The sequence below is a fragment of the Rattus rattus genome, chromosome 3 (genome assembly GCF_011064425.1).
Source record: "Rattus rattus isolate New Zealand chromosome 3, Rrattus_CSIRO_v1, whole genome shotgun sequence".
NCBI classification, from domain to species: domain Eukaryota; kingdom Metazoa; phylum Chordata; class Mammalia; order Rodentia; family Muridae; genus Rattus; species Rattus rattus.
In genome coordinates this window covers 29,231,744-29,249,292 of record NC_046156.1, presented here as the reverse complement: position 1 = coordinate 29,249,292, position 17,549 = coordinate 29,231,744, and the positions used below count along the sequence as shown (strand labels likewise).

The 17,549-nt window shown below is 42.9% G+C and overlaps 1 protein-coding gene across 1 annotated transcript in view; it reads right to left on the bottom strand.

Moving 5' to 3' along the window:
* The window catches only part of Sec24b (SEC24 homolog B, COPII coat complex component), a 69,562-nt gene extending 62,721 nt beyond the window's left edge, over window positions 1-6,841 (bottom strand). Inside the window, exon 1 of the mRNA XM_032897333.1 lies at window positions 6,561-6,841. Within this exon, the coding sequence (XP_032753224.1) occupies window positions 6,561-6,660 (100 nt within the window). The 5' untranslated portion in view covers window positions 6,661-6,841. The remainder of the gene's footprint in view (window positions 1-6,560) is intronic.
* Window positions 6,842-17,549: the final 10,708 nt, after the last annotated feature.

Sequence of the window (17,549 nt, the reverse complement as noted above, 5' to 3'; positions counted from 1 at the left end):
ACTGACAAAGAAAGTCTCAGAAATGCCCATCATAGACTTTGTTCTCTGGTATCATGAAGAGCATTTTAAACAAGCACAGCAAGCTGAGAAAGGAAAAATATAAACTATATGGTTGAGTATTAAAGGGGCACCAGGAAGTGAAATGGAGCTGAATCCTGTGTTCAAGGATATTAGATTGAATTAAAGGAGTGGGACTTTGGGGCAAGATCCTACACCCAGCTAAATTAGATCCAGGCACTGTGGTACACACCTTCAATCCCAGGAGATAAAGTCAAGCAGATCTCTGAGTTCAAGGCCAGCCAGAGTTGGCGTTAAGTTGTAGGTGAAGAAAAATTTAAATCCAGGCTTAGTGGTACACACCTTTAATCAGAGACAGGCATGCAGATTTCTGAGTTTAAGGTCAGTCTACAGAGCAAGACCCGGGACACCCAAGCTTAGGCAGTAAAGGAGTTACAAATGAGGAAGCCAGTGATAATGTAATAGAACAAGGGGCCATGTTCCAGCTCCTGCAAGCAGCAGAACTTGGCAGCTTCGGCCATGTGTCTCTGGCTTTATAGTCAAGACACTTTCCAAAAGTGGATGGAGAGAGGAAAGAGGGGAAGGCAGAATGAACCAAGTGACTGAAGTGATCAAAACAATGGCCAAGCCCTAGACATTGATACAATAAGGAGAACAAAGCTGCTAGAGGCTTTCAGAATACTCTAAAGCAAGGAGATATGAAGGTAAGTTCACTTACTCAGCTGGGGACCTACCCCAAGATGCTACTGGGAATATAATAAACACATGCACAGTCTGCCACTCAAAGGATGTATAAGCTGGTATTCTAAAAGAAAAAGGAGGGGTTGGGGATTTAGTTTCAGTGGTAGAGCGCTTGCCTAGCAAGCGCAAGGCCCCTGGGTTCGGGTCCCCAGCTCCGAAAAAAAAGAAAAAGAAAAAAAAAAAAAGAAAAAAAGGAATAAAGGGGATTCTCAGTGCTGATTCCCTACCTGGGCTGAATACTTAAAAAACACCTCAGGGCCAGAGAGATGGCTCAGCAGCTAGAGCAGCATGGACTGCTCTTCCTGAGGTCCCGAGTTCAATTCCCAGCAACCACATGGTGGCTCACAACCATCTGTAATGGGATCCAATGCCCTCTTCTGGTGTGTCTTAAGATAGCTACAGTGTACTCATATAAATAAAATAAATGTTTAAACACACACACACAAAACAAAAACAAAAAACAAAAAAAACAGTACCTCATTTAATCTAACCCCCTCAAAGGCTCTACAAGGCAGACATCACTAAACTCAGCATCTCACGCTCGGAAAGTAACTTTTCTCCATAAAGCCTGGACTAAATCAATCTCTGCAGCCGTTCTGTCTCTTCTGGGCAATCCCAGGTGACTGACCCTCGTGTCACCACAGCCTCCTCCAGGCTGAGAGTATCCTACCTCCATCATGCTACAGCACTGACTGGACAAAGTCCATTCAAGACTGTCTGTCCCACTTCAGGCTTCCGCATCCAACAGTTTAGTGTAGATAGATGGATTTTAAAAAAGGAAGTCGGGGCTGGAGAGGGGCTCAGCTGAGTCCTCTTCCATCGGATCTGAGATCCCAGCACCCATGTCAGGAGACAAACAACTACCTTTAACTCTAGCTCCGGGAAGATCTGATGCTTCTGACGTGTGTGAGCATCTACACAAACACATGCACAGAAATAAATAAATATTTTTTAAAAATGTTATTTTAAAAGCGGAATTTACCTGAAATATTGCTGGGAACAATATATGGGGCTCACAAAAAAATTGATAGCTATAAACTCAGAACCCTGAGAGGTGTGAAAGGCACAGCAAGTAACTAAAGCCATACAGTATAATAACAATTACTTATTAGGTTATTACAGACAGATGTCTGCATATTTACAGGGCAAAGACTTTAAGGTCCTTGAGATTGCTAGTCAGTAGGTTAGAAGGGAAAAAATTCTTTATTCAGACAAGTCCATGGAGGCCAAGGAAGACGAGCTCTCCTGAGGACCTAACACTTCTGGGCAGCCCCAGATGTGAATGGAAACCGAAGACACTGCACTGATTAGAAAGACTACCTGCAGGATTCTGAATTCTGCGTACGCTCAAGGCTTACAGGTTTCCTAGAGGCTACAACCAGAAAATATCTCTGAGTTAACGGTCTGTTTACCGTTCCATAAAAACGTCAGTAATTCCCACTCTGTTTAACATCATTGCATCATTGAAAATTAAAACCAGTGCTATCCTTTTGGGCAGAGGTAAACTGTTAAATCGGGGTTGTTTCTGTGTCACTTTCACACAACGTGAGTTGACTAGAAATAATTTGGGAGTTATACTCTGTCGGGCTCCATCTCCACAGTACCCCTGATGACTTTGGAAGTAATGTCAATTCAAGCCAAGTGAAGCTAGACAAGAGGCTCAAGCTTTAATCCCAGCACTTGGGAGGCAGAGACAGGAGGATCTCTGTGAGTTCAATGCCATCCTGTTCTGTAGAGCAAGTTCCAGGCCAACCAGGGCTAAACAGAGAAACCCTGTCGAAGGAAGGAAGGAAGGAAGGAAGGAAGGAAGGAAGGAAGGAAGGAAGGAAGGAAGGAAGGAAGGAAAACAGTTAAAATTGAAAAATATTCAACTAATTAATACTTCGTATGGAGATGCAAATAATTCTAAATCTGTTACTCAGAATGAAAATCTGGGGAAAGGTAGTTCCAAGGTGCACAGAAAAGAGTTCACAGATGCAATGTCCTCATACTATCTTCAAGTAGTGAGAGCCCAGTACTTAAAGAATACGGCCTCCTTTCTACCAATGATGTCGAAGCTTTATAAGTTTGTCAGATATTGTATGCCCATATCTCAGCATTTGGAAGTGAAACCAGGAAGATCAGGAGTTCAAGGCCAGCATGGTACCTTATTAGAGTCTGTTCAAAGAGCACTGAACTCAGAATTAGGACTAATCGGCCTCATTCGATAAACCTTTAGTGAACTCCATAACTTGCCCAGTACTTTTTGCAGCACTAAGAACACAGCAGTAAATGAGGCAAACAGCCTCTCTCATTAACCTTCCTCTGGCATTGGTGGAAAATGCCACATGTGCCCACCTTTCTGGATCTTGGTTTCGCCTGCAAAAGCATAGAACTAAACAAGGTGATATCCACACTATGCTCCAGAGCTAAGGAGACCTCCATCTCACCCTTAGTGTCAATGGAGAGTCAAATCTGTCTTTAAAACACTTGCTGTTTCTTTCCTTTTTTTAAAATTACTTATGTGAAGGGTGTTTTGTCTACACATGTCTGTGCATCATATGTGTGCATCCCATGCAAGTCTGGTACCTACCCCAGAGGCCAGAAGAGGGCATTGGAAACCCTGGAACTTAAATTACAAACAGTTGTGAGCCACCATGTGAGCACAGGAATAGAACCCTGGTCCTGTGGAGAAGCAGTCAGTGCTCAGCTGCTGAGCCCCCTCTCCAGCTCCCACTTGCTGTTTCATATAAAAGAAAAGAACTGCTCGGGAAGACTTAAGGGAGAGCTGTGTGGGCTTCTTCCCTTCCCAAGCAATCTCCAGTGGACAGCATCTAAACTCAATTCTGAAGATTCCTACCTGAACTGAGTCAGATCCCACAACACTGTCCCACTTGAGAGGCCAATCGCAGGTGGCAAGCTGTCACAACTTCCCTTTCCGTGATGATAAGGTAAGTTCCTACTGCCTGCCCCTTGGAAATATCTTTTCTGGATCACTGTAAGATACTATGGGGAAGTGTGGCCATGCCCATAATCTGAAGTTGGAAGCAAGAGGATCAGCAAGTAGTTGGGAGGCTGGGGCAAAAGAGCAGGATCACCGAGAGTCATCCTCGGTTACATGAGACGGTGCTCAAGCAGAAACAGGCAAAGACGACATTTCAAAGGGCTGTACCGCAATTCCATCGCTAATAAAGAGATAAAATTTAATAAATAACCACACCTCAATGGGGTGCACACAAGCAGGGTCTCAGGGGAAGTGGCGCCTCCAAAAGCGTGCTGGTCAAACCAGAATGTCTATCCAGAAGTTACACAGTGAGGACTGAGAGGTCAAATCCCCAGCTCATCAGTCCCATCCTGGACCCACGGGCCTGTCTTGTGACTTAATTACACTAGTATAAATTAGGTGGGCATTACGAGTAACTAAGACCTCCTACTGCTCTCAAACTCCCAAGAGTCTTAGCTCCATGTGACTGGACCAGATACTGTTCACAGTCTACCAAGGTTATGAAGGAAGTGACCTCATTCAGTCTGTTATGATGTTTCTCTTGTCACTGGCTTGTTTCCCATGATATTTTTTTCATACTTCAGATCTGTTTTGTATTTTTACCATGGCTGGGATCCCAGAGATATAGTAAAAAGTGGTTTCTGTGCATAACAAAAACTGAAATTATTGCTTAATCTTCATGATTTCTCTAAGGCTGAGAAACAATCAGATCTGACCCTTTCTATGCGCATTAATCCCTTCCACAAACCAAACCAAACGGACTCTAGTTCTTTATTTCCAAATGCCTTGGCATGACATTCCAAGACCTTCCAGCAACCTGGCCTCTTCTGTGACTCGATCCAACTTCCTCCTAGCCTCTCCCTTCCACCCAGTTCCTTTTGCTCTTCTCCACTTCCAGTTTCTACACAGGGCATGCACTTTCTAAGTGCATACTTCCAGGATTGTTCATCATGTAACCTCTTCCTAGAGACAGCCCTTCCCCCTCCTCCCCCAACTACCTACCAAATCACTCACGGCCAGCCAGAACCAATTTGAATGTTGCTAAAACACAATTCAGGAGAAGAGATTCTGTTTCATCTACTACTCTAACTTTGAATACCGATCTGGTAGCCAAGCAACAGATGCTAAATGACGATTAAGACTTTATTATGAAGAGTAAGTATAAAGAGAAACCGAGCATCCTTTCCACTGGGCATCAAGACATGGACTTACTCCTACATCCAAGTGGCTGAGTAAATATCCTGGCACTTCTGGGTCATCTCAAAAATAAAAATGCCACTTTAAAATCAAGGACACCATTCTTGAAACTGCTAAACATGGATTTATAATGTTCTAACCTGGGACCTATCTCTAAATTATGATGTTCTGATTGCTCCCCATACAAAGATGTGCTAAAAAACAAAGCCTAGCTAGCATTTACAAGAACCCTACCAAGGTTGGATTCTCAAAACCCGCCTGGTAGAAAGAACCGAGTCCCAGAAGTTGTCCTCTGATCTCCCTGTGCAAGCAGGGGCTCACTCACTCAAACACATGCACACAAAATTGACAAAGTTGCTCACAAATCACGTTTTCACTTGGACAAGTCTGATACCATCAATGACACTGTTCACATTCAAAAGTTTATACTAAACAATGACTATAAGAAACATGAAATACAAGTAAGGCAGACCTCGGGATCTTAAGACTAAACCATATTTTTTTTATAGTTGTGAATAAAAATTCCACCTGATTCTTGGGGTGTTTCCTGTTTGAAAAGCATTATTATCAATTTTCCAAACTTTGGTTGTAAATTCTGATTAGCACACTGTGTAAACTAGGTCAATGATTTGATGAGTTTTGTTTTTTGACACAGGACAGAGGGATTTTCTTAGCTTTGATTACTTGTGGGAGGGTCATCAGACACACACTCAAGTCTCTAAAGAGGGCCCCTCCCCCAGTACTATTTAGGAACATTCCAGATCTCTAGGGCAGGGGCTAGGCATGTTAGGAAATAACTCCTGCAAGCTCGAAGCCTATAACCTCAGTAGGAAAGCCACATTCATGTTTCTCTACGCGCAGGCCTTGCCTCAAAGCAGGGCCAAGCAACTCTGGCACGTTTTTCTAGATTTTAAAGTGAAGCTGGAGATGAGGGGATCTAAAGGTGTTCGCCTCGATCCCTTTGACACCTGCTACCCCACGAACACTACTACAAGCAAACTCCAAAGGCTTGAGCAGCAACCGCGGCGGCAAACCACAACAGATCCCGAGGCCGAAGTGGGTCGGGGTTACAGTTACACTTCTGCGGCATATTTACATCCTTCTCCCTACAAACTTAAGTGCAAACTAAGTTCCCTTCCAGGCAGCGTGCTCGCTGGGCCTTTAAAAAAAAAAAAAAATCAAAGCTACGTTCCTGGGGCCGGAAGGATGCGATCCACCAAGTACCAAGGCTGCTCCATGCCCTCCACAGACCACGCACTCCGCGGCCCCGGCGTCCTGTGAGCTCTGGGCGGCGAAAGGGTCGCCCGGGGCAACCAGCCGGCGCCTAGGTCGGAGCTGACGGTCCTGCGGGCCGCCGACCCCTACGCCACGGCCTCCGTCCACGCGGAATGGCAGGCCTGGATGGCAGACCGCCGACAGCCCCGCCCGGCCGTCCTCTCGGCCGCTCCCCTCGCCGCACCGCGGCCTCCATGTTTCACCGCGGCCTCGGGGCCCCACCGCGGCCTCCCGGGCCCGGCCCTGCCCGCCCCGAGCCACGGCGCAGGCCGCCCGCCCGCCCGCCCTCACCCCTCACCCTCCGGCCTGCCTGGGCCCCGCGCCGCACCCCGGCCTCTCGCCTCACCGTTCTGCTGCGGCGGCGCCAGGCCAGAGACTGCTCCGCCGAGCTTGGGCGGCATCCGGGCGCCGGCGGCCGGGTGAGGGGACCCGGCGGGGGCCGACATGACGGCGCGGCTGTCGGCGGCGGCGGCTCCTCCGCGGCGGGAGATGGGCGGAGGGAAGGAAGGCGGGGCCGCGGAGGAAGAGGAAGAGGAAGGAACGCGCCCGCGTCACAGGCCGAGTCACTCTCACTAAGGACCGCGGCCCGGGCACCCACGCTGGGCCACGCCACCGCAAGCGCGCGGACCCCGGCCCAGCCCTCCGGCGCCAGCGCCCCCTGCAGGCCGGAGCTGGCGACCACCTCCCCGTACAGGCCTGGCTGCGGCGCCGCCGAAGGGGAAGGCGCGGGCTACTGTGGCCGCCGCTACCCGGATGGAGCCTGCGCCCTGCAGGGCTGCAGAACGGTGAAAAGCTGCGGGCTGAGGTCCCAAGTCCTGGGTCACGCCAGTCCCAGCTCATCCACGTACCCTTCCTCGAAGAGGAAGCCTGGTTTTGGATTTGTTATTTATTCGTGTACGCTCCCCCCAACTTAATTCCAAATTAACAGCGCAATCAAGCCAAATGTTTATTGGAAATGTGTAATTCCCAAGCAAAGAGAAAACATTTCTTTATGACAAATTCTCACTAACAATGGTAATAGAGTCAAAACTTTAACCAGTGTCTTTAAACACTAGGAGAAAGACGAATACCTAATACAAGGAGAGCTTGAAGACAAACTTTACATTTTCCCCCACCCGCCAAGGGTTGGCTCCGCCCATTGGTGTTTAGGAAGCTGTGGCTTTCAGAAGACAGGTCAACTTGCTTTGACTAGTGTAATCTTTGAAGCAATCTCCCTGGTCCATTCAGCATGCTGACTAGCAGGCAAGGACTGCATTATCCAAGTCATTTGGACATCTTGGTCCCAAGTAGGTCACGGTCACACAGTAGTGGGTGTGCAACTGCTCAGAAACGTTTGGATTCAGAATGAGATCTAGTAAGATGACATTTCCGGAGCGGTGGAATCCTATTTACTGGAAGGTTATGCAAACCTTAAAGCTTCGTAGTTCTAGAGCACAAAGCCTTCCTTAAATAGTTGCCGTGAATTAATGACGGATGCCCTATTGAACCATTAAAAATAAACTTTTAGTGTCTGGAGTCACACTTTGGAGTTCTGAGATTTCTCCCTCCCTGCCTCCCTGCCCCCCCCCTCTCCATATATATATATATATATATATATATACACACACATATATATATATATATATATATATATATCATTGTTCAGCTTCTTCAAAGACAATCTTCCTGAGCAAAAGATCACACCCTCACTTCATCAAGGAGGTCACAGTTCAAGCTCCAGCCCTTGCCAGGAGTCCTTTGAATTTGCATTAAGGATGACACCATGCCAGCAAGGGAATAATAGGCAATTGGCTTGCTGCCTCTGGAATGTGTTCTTGATGTTAGCTTATTTTAATCAGGTGTATGGATATGCTGTTGTTGTGGTTTGCCTTGCCAAGATGTGGTGTGGATAACATGGTTGGTGAACAGAGTTGGTGGACTGGGTGATCAGCATATTGTTGGTTTTATAAATTGCAGAATGGTAATAATGATGCTTAGTTCACCTATGTATAGGAAAAAGTTTTTTAACTGGACAAAAAGGGGGAAATGTTGTGGTTTGCCTTGGGGTTTTCTCTGAATTTGTTAAATAAAGGCAAGAGCGTGAGATTTGGGCAGAGGTAGGAGTTGAGGGAGGAGGGGTTAGAGGAGGAAGCCAGGAGGAAGAAGAGAGGGAGTTGGAGAGACGATGGGGAACTGAGAGGAGTTAGAGGTACCAGGGGGGAGAAGAAGCTGGAGACTTGGTAAATAAAAGGTGCAGGGATGAGTAATTTGGGAACTGGGATTAGGACAGTGTAATGTGGATCTGCCAAATCTAGACGCTGGATTGCTTTAATGCTAAATGAGTGTGTTTTTTTTTAAGAAAGAGTCTCAATTTAAGTAAGTGTGGCTGGGCTGAGTTTATGCCAAGATATCCAGCAGATATCTGGGGCACTGAGGTGTGGAACCCTAGCAGGGTAAAAACACCAGTTGTATGCTCTTTTGTGTAAGAGTCTCAGTATAAGAAAGTGTGTGGCTGGGTTGTGTTTCTGCCAAGATATCCAGAAGATATCTGGGGAAGCGAGGTGTGGAACCTAGCAGGAAAAAACACCCTGAGGAAAACATTCCACCCCGGTTTTCGTTTATACATTTTTACTTTTACTTTATTTTATTTATTTACGACAACATATGGCGCCCAACTAAACCATTAGAACTCAACTAACCTGAGATAAAAAGTTTACTTCCCTCTCAACCCCAGAATAGGCAGGAGTACTAGTGGATTGGGAAATTGACTGGGTCTGGAGGGTCTACTGAAGAATCGAGAGGACTGCACGTATTCTGAAGCAGAGGGAGAAAAAAAGGTACAAGGGGCTTCAGATCAGATACTACTTTGATGTAAGAGAGATATATAACTTTATGATACTTAAAGATGAGAAACATAATGAATATCTTTTGGGCCTTATGGAATGATATTTTTGAATGGTCTGACAGTTGAGAATTTTGAGGAAAAAGACACTTTATCATTTACCAGTATTGCAATATTCATTCTTCTGATTTACTATATCTTCTCAAAAAGCAGGGACCTAAATAACAAATTTCTAGATTTAGAACAGAAGATACAGGTAATTATGGAACAACATGAACGACAGAAAGAGAAAATTAAATCTTGGCAATATAGCCTAGAAGGAACACTAGAATTGAAGACACAGAAAATTATAGATCAGAATAAGAGACAGAAAGATGAAAATGAAAGTGATAGACAGAAACTAGAAAGGATGTTAGAACAGAACATACAACAGCACACAGCCCTAAATAGCAAATTTCTAGCCTTAGAACAGAAGATACAGGTAATTATGGAACAACATGAACAACAGAAAGAGAAAATTAAATCTTGGCAATGTAGCCTAGAAGGAACACTAAATTGAAGACACAGAAAATTATAGATCAGAATAAGAGACAGAAAGATGAAAATGAAAGTGATAGACAGAAACTAGAAAGGATGTTAGAACAGAACATACAACAGCTCACAGATCATACTGAACAGCAGAGAGAAAGTAATGAGGTTTGGAAGCAAGACTTAGAGAATAACTTTTAAAATTAATCAATCAAAAAGATAATGGATAACAAATTATTAGAAGTACAATATAAAAGAAAAAATTCAAAGTGTGGAAGCAAAACCTTGAACAGAGAATTCAGGAACTCAAAGAACAGGGGGAAAGACAGAAAGAAAAATATGAAGCACGGATACAGACTTTAAGAGAGGAATTTAAAATTACAACTAAAGAAAAAAAAGCTCAGGTAGAAACAGAAGATAAAATTAAGGAAAGCCAACCTAAGGTTTTAGGAAACAAACTTTAGTCTATCCAGTTAGTGTGCAACAAAAAGGCCTCAAACGATGATCATCCACAGGGTTATGAAGAATTTGAATGGCAACCCATGGATGTATTAGAATTAAGGAAATTTAAGGAAAGTGTAACTAATTTTGAATGCATTAGCCATTTGTAAAACAAATCTTAATTTCTTGGGCTATTAAAAATAGAGTAATCCCCCAAGACTGGAAAGATATGGTAAGAGCAATTCTAGAGCCTGCTGAAAATTTGCAATGGATTTCATGGTGGAGAGAAGAAGTGAGGGAGATAGCAAGACAAAATAGAGCTAGGGGCAGAGAGATTTCCACAGATCAACTGCTTGGTGAAGGCCGCTTTGCTGAAGTAGAGGTGCAGGCTATATATGACGAAGAAACTCTGTCATGGTGTCGATTGTCAGCCTTAAAGGCCTGGGACAAAGTCGCAGAATCAGGGAAAAGACTTGAAACATTCACTCAAGTCATACAAGGTCCTAAAGAAACCTTCCTGACTTTTTTACAAAAGGCTTACCTCAGCTGTGGAAAGGAGTGTATCAGATTCAGCGGAAAGAAAGGCGATAATTGAGTCTTTAGCCTTTGAAAATGCAAATACCAAATGCAGGGAAGTAATTAGACCACTAAAGGCAAGGTCCGCACCAATAGATGAGTGGATTAGATATACAGCTGATGTTGGATCTTGTTCTCCTGATACTACTTTGATAGGAGAAGCTGCCACTGGACAGCTAGAGATGACCCAAGATTTCAAATGTTTTAATTGTGGTGAGCAGGGCCATCTCAGATATTACTGTAATAAAAACCAAAGTGATACAAAAAGGGGACTGTGCCTCCCCTAGAATGTGTCAAAGATGTGGCAATATGGACATTTGACTAGGAAGTGTACAGCAACAACAGACAGATGGGACACATCCTGACAAAAAAACTCCCAAGGGGGCCTCTACTTGAGCCCCAATACCAGGCAGGGAGAGTTCTCCTCCTCAAACGATTAAACAACAAGACTTCAAAACGAATATTTTGGCTAACGTCTATAGAGGACCAAAGGCCAAAACTAAAAATACCTGGTAGATAATATCGAAATTGAAGGAATGGTTGACACTGGAGCAGATGTTACCATCATCTCTCAAAATCTTGGCCCATTAGTTGGCCACTTCAAGGAGTGGATATGCAGTTTCAAGGTGTTGGCACTTTATCCCAAATAAAACAAAGCATCAAATTGGCTTAAATGTATGGGACCAGAAGGTCAGGTAGGAAAATTAAGGCCATAAATGGCTGATATAGCCATTAATTTATGGGGAAGAGATCTACTACAGCAGTGGAAAACTCAAATTAATATCCCCTCAGTTTCAGGTTCTGGCCCTAAAATTCATCAGACTCCTAATAAAAACTTTAAATTAGTCAGGGAATGTTATCAAGGACAGTTAGAGACTGTCCAAGCTGTCCATAAGCAAAGATACAGCAGGAGGCTGACAATTTAGTGCTACCCCAAGGGAGCCACTGCTGTTGAAAACAACAACAGCCTTGCCACTAAGGTGGCTGACTGACCAACCCATCTGGATTGATCAGTGGTCCATGACAAAAGAAAAACTACAGGCATTAGAGCAGCTAGTCCAGGAGCAGCTGGAGGCTCAGCATATAGGAGTCCACCAGCCCTTGAATTCTCCAGTATTTGTCATTAAAAAACAGTCTGGCAAATGGAGGGTATTGACAGATCTCAGAGCAATTAATAAGATTATTCAGCCGATGGGTTCCATGCAGCCTGGGATCCCACTGCCTTCTTTGTTGCCTAGGGGGGGCCTATTATAGTGATTGACTTAAAAGATTGCTTTTCACTATTCCTCTACATGAAGGCGATAAGGAAAGGTTTGCCTTTTAAGGTGCCTACCCTTAATAGAGGTGCCCCATAAAAGATATCAATGGAAAGTCCTTCCACAAGGAATGTGAAATAGCCCAACCTTGTGTCAATATTCTGTACAGCAGCCATTAGATATAATTCGCAAAAAATTTCCCCAATCTATTATTTATCATTACATGGATGACATTTTATTGTCTGATTCAGATATAAATATCCTGGAAAGAATGTTTGATGAAGTAAAAAAACATTACCATGCTGGGGATTACTTAATCGCCCCTGAGAAAATACAAAGAGGGATTCTATTAATTATCTAGGGTATAAAATAAGTGCCCACAAAGAATTAGGCCACAAAAAGTGCAAATCAAAAGAAGCAAATTAAGGACACTAATGATTTTTCAGAAACTACTTGGAGACATTAACTGGTTGAGGCCTGTGATTGGCTTGACCACTCAAGAGTTGAGCAATTTATTTCAAACACTACAAAGGCGATAAAAGAATTAAACAGCCCAAAAACTATCAGCTGAGGCTGAGAAAAGAGCTAGCTTTGGTAGAAAGGAAACTGCAGGGCCTAACATCTGGATCGTATTGATCCAAAGATAGCCTGCATATTAGTCATCTTGCCCTCTACTCCATTCCCCTACAGGAATTCTCATGCAAATGGAAGAGTATATCTTAGAATGGATATTTTTAGCACATAAACAGAGTAAGAAACTGAAAACCTACATTGAGAAGGTCTCTGAATTGATACTTAAAGGAAAATTGAGACTTCGACAATTAGTTGGAATGGATCCGGCTGAAATTGTGGTACCTTTTACTAATGCAGAAATTAACTCTTTGTGGGTACAAAATGAACATTGGCAAAGAGCATGCAGTAACTTCTTAGGAGACATTAACAACAAATACCCTAAAAGCAAAAGACTTCAGTTCATAAAACGAACTAACTGGATCCTCCCTCGTATAGTAAAGGGAACTCCAATATCTGGAGCCCCTACATTTTACACTGATGCCAGTAAGTCAGGGAAGGCAGGATATAAATCGGAAAATGTAAACAAGGTGACTGAGAGTACCTATAAGTCAGTTCAAAAATCTGAACTGTATGCAATACTCATGGTGTTATCAGATTTTCGAGAGCCTCTAAATATAGTAACTGACTCTCAATATGCAGAAAGGGTTGTTTTGCACATAGAGACTGCTGAACTTATTCAGGATGATTCCGAATTGACATCACTATTTATTCAGCTACAACAAAAAAAAATCAGAAATAGAGTTACCCACTATATATAACACACATAAGATCCCATACAGGTCTGCCAGGCCCTCTGACACAAGGTAATAATGAAATTGACCAGCTACTGATAGGAAGTTGTACTAGATGCTTCAGAATTTCATAAAAAACACCATGTTAACAGCAAAGGCTTAAAGAAAAGAATTTTCTATCACTTGGCAACAAGCCAAAGATTGAGGCAATGTCCTACTTGCTCGTTATATAATCAAACTCCATTGCCTACAGGAACTAACCCTAAAGGGTACCAAAAAATGAAATTTGGCAAATGGATGTTCTCCATTTTACAGAGTTTGGTAATGAAATACATACATCATACTATAGATACATATTCAGGATTTCAATGGGCAACTGCCTTAACGTCAGAAAAGGGCCGATTCTGTAATTACACATTTGTTAAAGTTATGGCTATAATGGGAATACCCATACAAATTAAAACGGACAATGGTCAGCATATATCTCTAACAAGATTAAGCGCTTCTTTTGGCTATTATAATATAAAACATGTTACAGGTATACCACACAATCCTACAGGACAAGCGATTGTGGAGAGATCTAATCAAGTCTAAAGGAGATGCTTAACAGGCAAAAGGGTCAACAAAAACTCCCAGAGATAGGATACAGTGCTTTATTAACCTTAAATTTTTTAAATGCTGATGAACAAAACAGCACAGCTGCTGAAAGACATTGGATTGTGGAAAAGACTACTGAACTAAACCAGCCTGTTTATATTAAGGATATTCTGACGTCAGAATGGAAAATGGGAAATGTGTTCGCTGGGAAGGGGTTATGCCTATGTTTCTACAGAGAAGAAAAGCTGTGGGTTCCTTCCAAGCTGATAAAAATCAGAAATGACAGGGGAGACCTCCTGGAGTCCTTGGCAACACAGAAGAAAAAGGAGACTAAGACGATCAACAAATAGGTGATGTATATATGAGGTTGTTTAGGTCTCCGTGTATGAACTAGCTGAGACTGAAATGTCTATAAACAGCCAGTGATATTTTTTGAAATTCCTCATAACTTGTAATACGTATGTATTACAAAATTATGTTACGGTTTGATTATATGATTAACCCAACCTGAAAAAAGGTAGTCATTTTTTTTTGATCTTTTATTTACTAAACTGTGCACCCTGCTTATCCCATTTGAAATGCTTATAGAACTATATAATGCTTGTAAAGTTTTGTGTGCTGGGATGAAGGAAGAGAAGATAGCTCTGAAATGATACACACTCTGGGATGCTGAGATTCCGGACTTTCCAGTCCAACTTCGTGTTTGATTCTCCCCTAATTACACTGAAGATGCTTGATTTAAAGGCCTGCTTTCAGAACTTTCCCAGAATGGACATCTTATTTATCCAGCCCTTCAGACTGTCCTTAGTCAAGATGTCAGCTAAAGTGAACTTTCTCAGCACAGAATGACTGGCAGGCAAATCCTGGCTAGCTCTACTTGACAAAGCCAACTTTTCCTAATACCCTTGGGCCCCAGAAGGAATTCTTACCTAATCCAGCTAGAAGCAGACAAGGAAGATCGTCGTCCATTTCCTTATGTTGGGGTGGATGGTTCTGTTTTATTTAAGAACTGTGGATAAAGTTTTCTTTTAAGGGATACAATACAAATGTAGCTTTGGGCAGAAACTAGAGAATGTAAACTCAGGGATTGCTACTTTTCCTTTCCTTTTTGTTCCTTCTTAGATATAGTAATACATAGAAATTAGAGAAATAGACAAACAGATAGATTGGCAACTTACTCTTAAAACAAAAATTTACCGCTATATTTTACATTGATAGAAATGTTTGTAATTGATACAAAGTTGAAGCTGTAATCTTTTCATTGGTATAGAATGCATTTTTACACAAATGCGAGGTTTTCAATGGTATACTTTTCTTGTTGATTTATAATTGAGATTAATATTGCTACTTTAACATGGGCATTGTGCCTCACTATGCATCTAAGAATACAAGTCTTAGACCGGTCCTATAACTGCTGTTATACATTATTTTTAGTTGATTAACCAGTACCAGCTAAGGGGTCAGATGGCAAGGTTATGGTTCTAAGTCAGTTTAGATGGGTTTTGTAAACACTTCGATTAGAGAGGGCCAACGGTACTCTATGCTTAACAGTTCAGAAACGCCTATGTAGATAGGAAATCTTCAAGGCATCAGAAGTCCAAAGAATAACCTGTTTATGGACATTTCTTCATCTAGATCATTTTACTAGAGACTTGTCTGCCCCTGACAGGGCCCCTTAGACTCGAAGAAGAACTTGAGCATCAATGGAGTTGCTCAAATCGGTAGTAACAGCCACTGAGCAAATTGCTTCAATTCATCTACAGACAAGACACTGTCCAGAAAGGGACAAATTATGCAGAATAGTCGACTGATAATCTCTGCCGAGGCAGGGTGATCAGCCCTTCAAAATCTGCATTGATAAGGTCTGTCAGATGATCCTGGGCCAGAAGGCTGAAGACTGATGCTCCAGCATATTAAGGAATAAGGGGACTGTCCAGGTGATCAGCAGTCTTTATAAAATTGGCTAAGCTTGGAAGCCATGTTTTGTGCTTCCTATGTTTTCAGGTAATATTAATCATTCTTGGATTTCTGATGTGGTTGGAGACTAGTAGTCTCATAGACAACCCGAATGGTTTAGTATTGAGAAAGATGATAAATCTGTTAGAGTAGTTTTAGGGTGGCATAGGATCTAGAACCAGGATATAGTCAAGTATAGTTTTAGTATAGATGACATGGTTAATGAACAAAATTGATGGACTGGGTGATCAGCGTATTGTTGGTTTTTTAAATTGCAGAATGGTAATAATGATGCTTAGTTTACCTATGTATAGGAAAAAGTTTTTTAACTGGACAAAAGGGGAAATGTTGTGGTTTGCCTTGCCAAGATGTAGTGTGGATGACATGGTTAGTGAACAGAATTGGTGGACTGGGTGATCAGCATATTGTTGGTTTTATAAATTGCAGAATGGTAATAATGATGCTTAGTTCACCTATGTATAGGAAAAAGTTTTTAACTGGACAAAAGGGGGAAATGTTGTGGTTTGCCTTGGGGTTTTCTCTGAATTTGTTAAATAAAGGCAAGAGCGAGATTTGGGGCAGAGGTAGGAGTTGGGAGTGAGAGGGGATTAGATTCAGAGGTTAGGTTGACAGTTGACAGTTGGAGACAGTTGAGCAGTGGAACCTGAGGAGGGGGGGGTGAGGATTGACAGTTGAGGAGGAGGGTTAGAGAGGAAGCCAGGAGGAAGAAGAGGGGAGTTGGAGAGACGATGGGGAACTGAGAGGAGTTAGAGGTACCAGGGGAGAAGAAGCTGGAGACTTGGTAAATAAAAGGTGCAGGATGAGTAATTTGGGAACTGGGATTAGGACAGTGTAATGTGGATCTGCCAAATCTAGACGCTGGATTGCTTTAATGCTAAATGAGTGTGTTTTTTTTAAGAAAGAGTCTCAATTTAAGTAAGTGTGGCTGGGCTGAGTTTATGCCAAGATATCCAGCAGATATCTGGGGAACTGAGGTGTGGAACCCTAGCAGGGTAAAAACACCAGTTGTATGCTCTTTTGTGTAAGAGTCTCAGTATAAGAAAGTGTGTGGCTGGGTTGTGTTTCTGCCAAGATATCCAGAAGATATCTGGGGAAGCGAGGTGTGGAACCCTAGCAGGGAAAAACACCCTGAGGGAAAACATTCCACCCCCGGTTTTCGTTTATACATTTTTACTTTTACTTTATTTTTATTTATTTACGACAACATGCTGTCTCTTGGGGGAAAATTCCTCACACAGACAGATATTGCATTTTCATAGATCTCCATAAAGTAGTCATTCCAAAATTATTTACTTACTTTTGTTTGTGGATTGTGTTGGGTCCAAAGGAAACGCCAGTACCCCAAATTCCAAAAGGCAGTGCAAACATCCAGACAAGAGCTCAGCCTGGACTGTAGGAGGATTTCCTGCAGTTAGCTAAAAGGCAGCCTTCCTCATAAACTTGTGAAACTGGTTCCCCTCTGTGGCGGTTTGAATAGGTTTGGCCCTATAGACTCATGCCCTTGAATGCTTAGCCCACAGGGATTGGCACTATTAGGTGTGGCCTCGATGGAGGAATTACCTCACTGTGTTAGGAGGCTCTGAGGTCTCGTATGCTCAAGTTACACCGATATGGTGCAGTCTCAAGACATAGAATCTCAGCTCCTTCAGCGCCATATCTGCTTACAGGCTGCCAGCCTTCCCGCCATGATGATAATGGACCGAACCTCAGAAACTGTAAGCCAGCCCCAAATTAAATGTTTCTCTTTATAAGAGTCGTCATGGTCATGATGCCTCTTCACAGCAATGAAACCCTAAGACACCCTCCATCCAAGAGTTATTTCCTATACTTCTGAC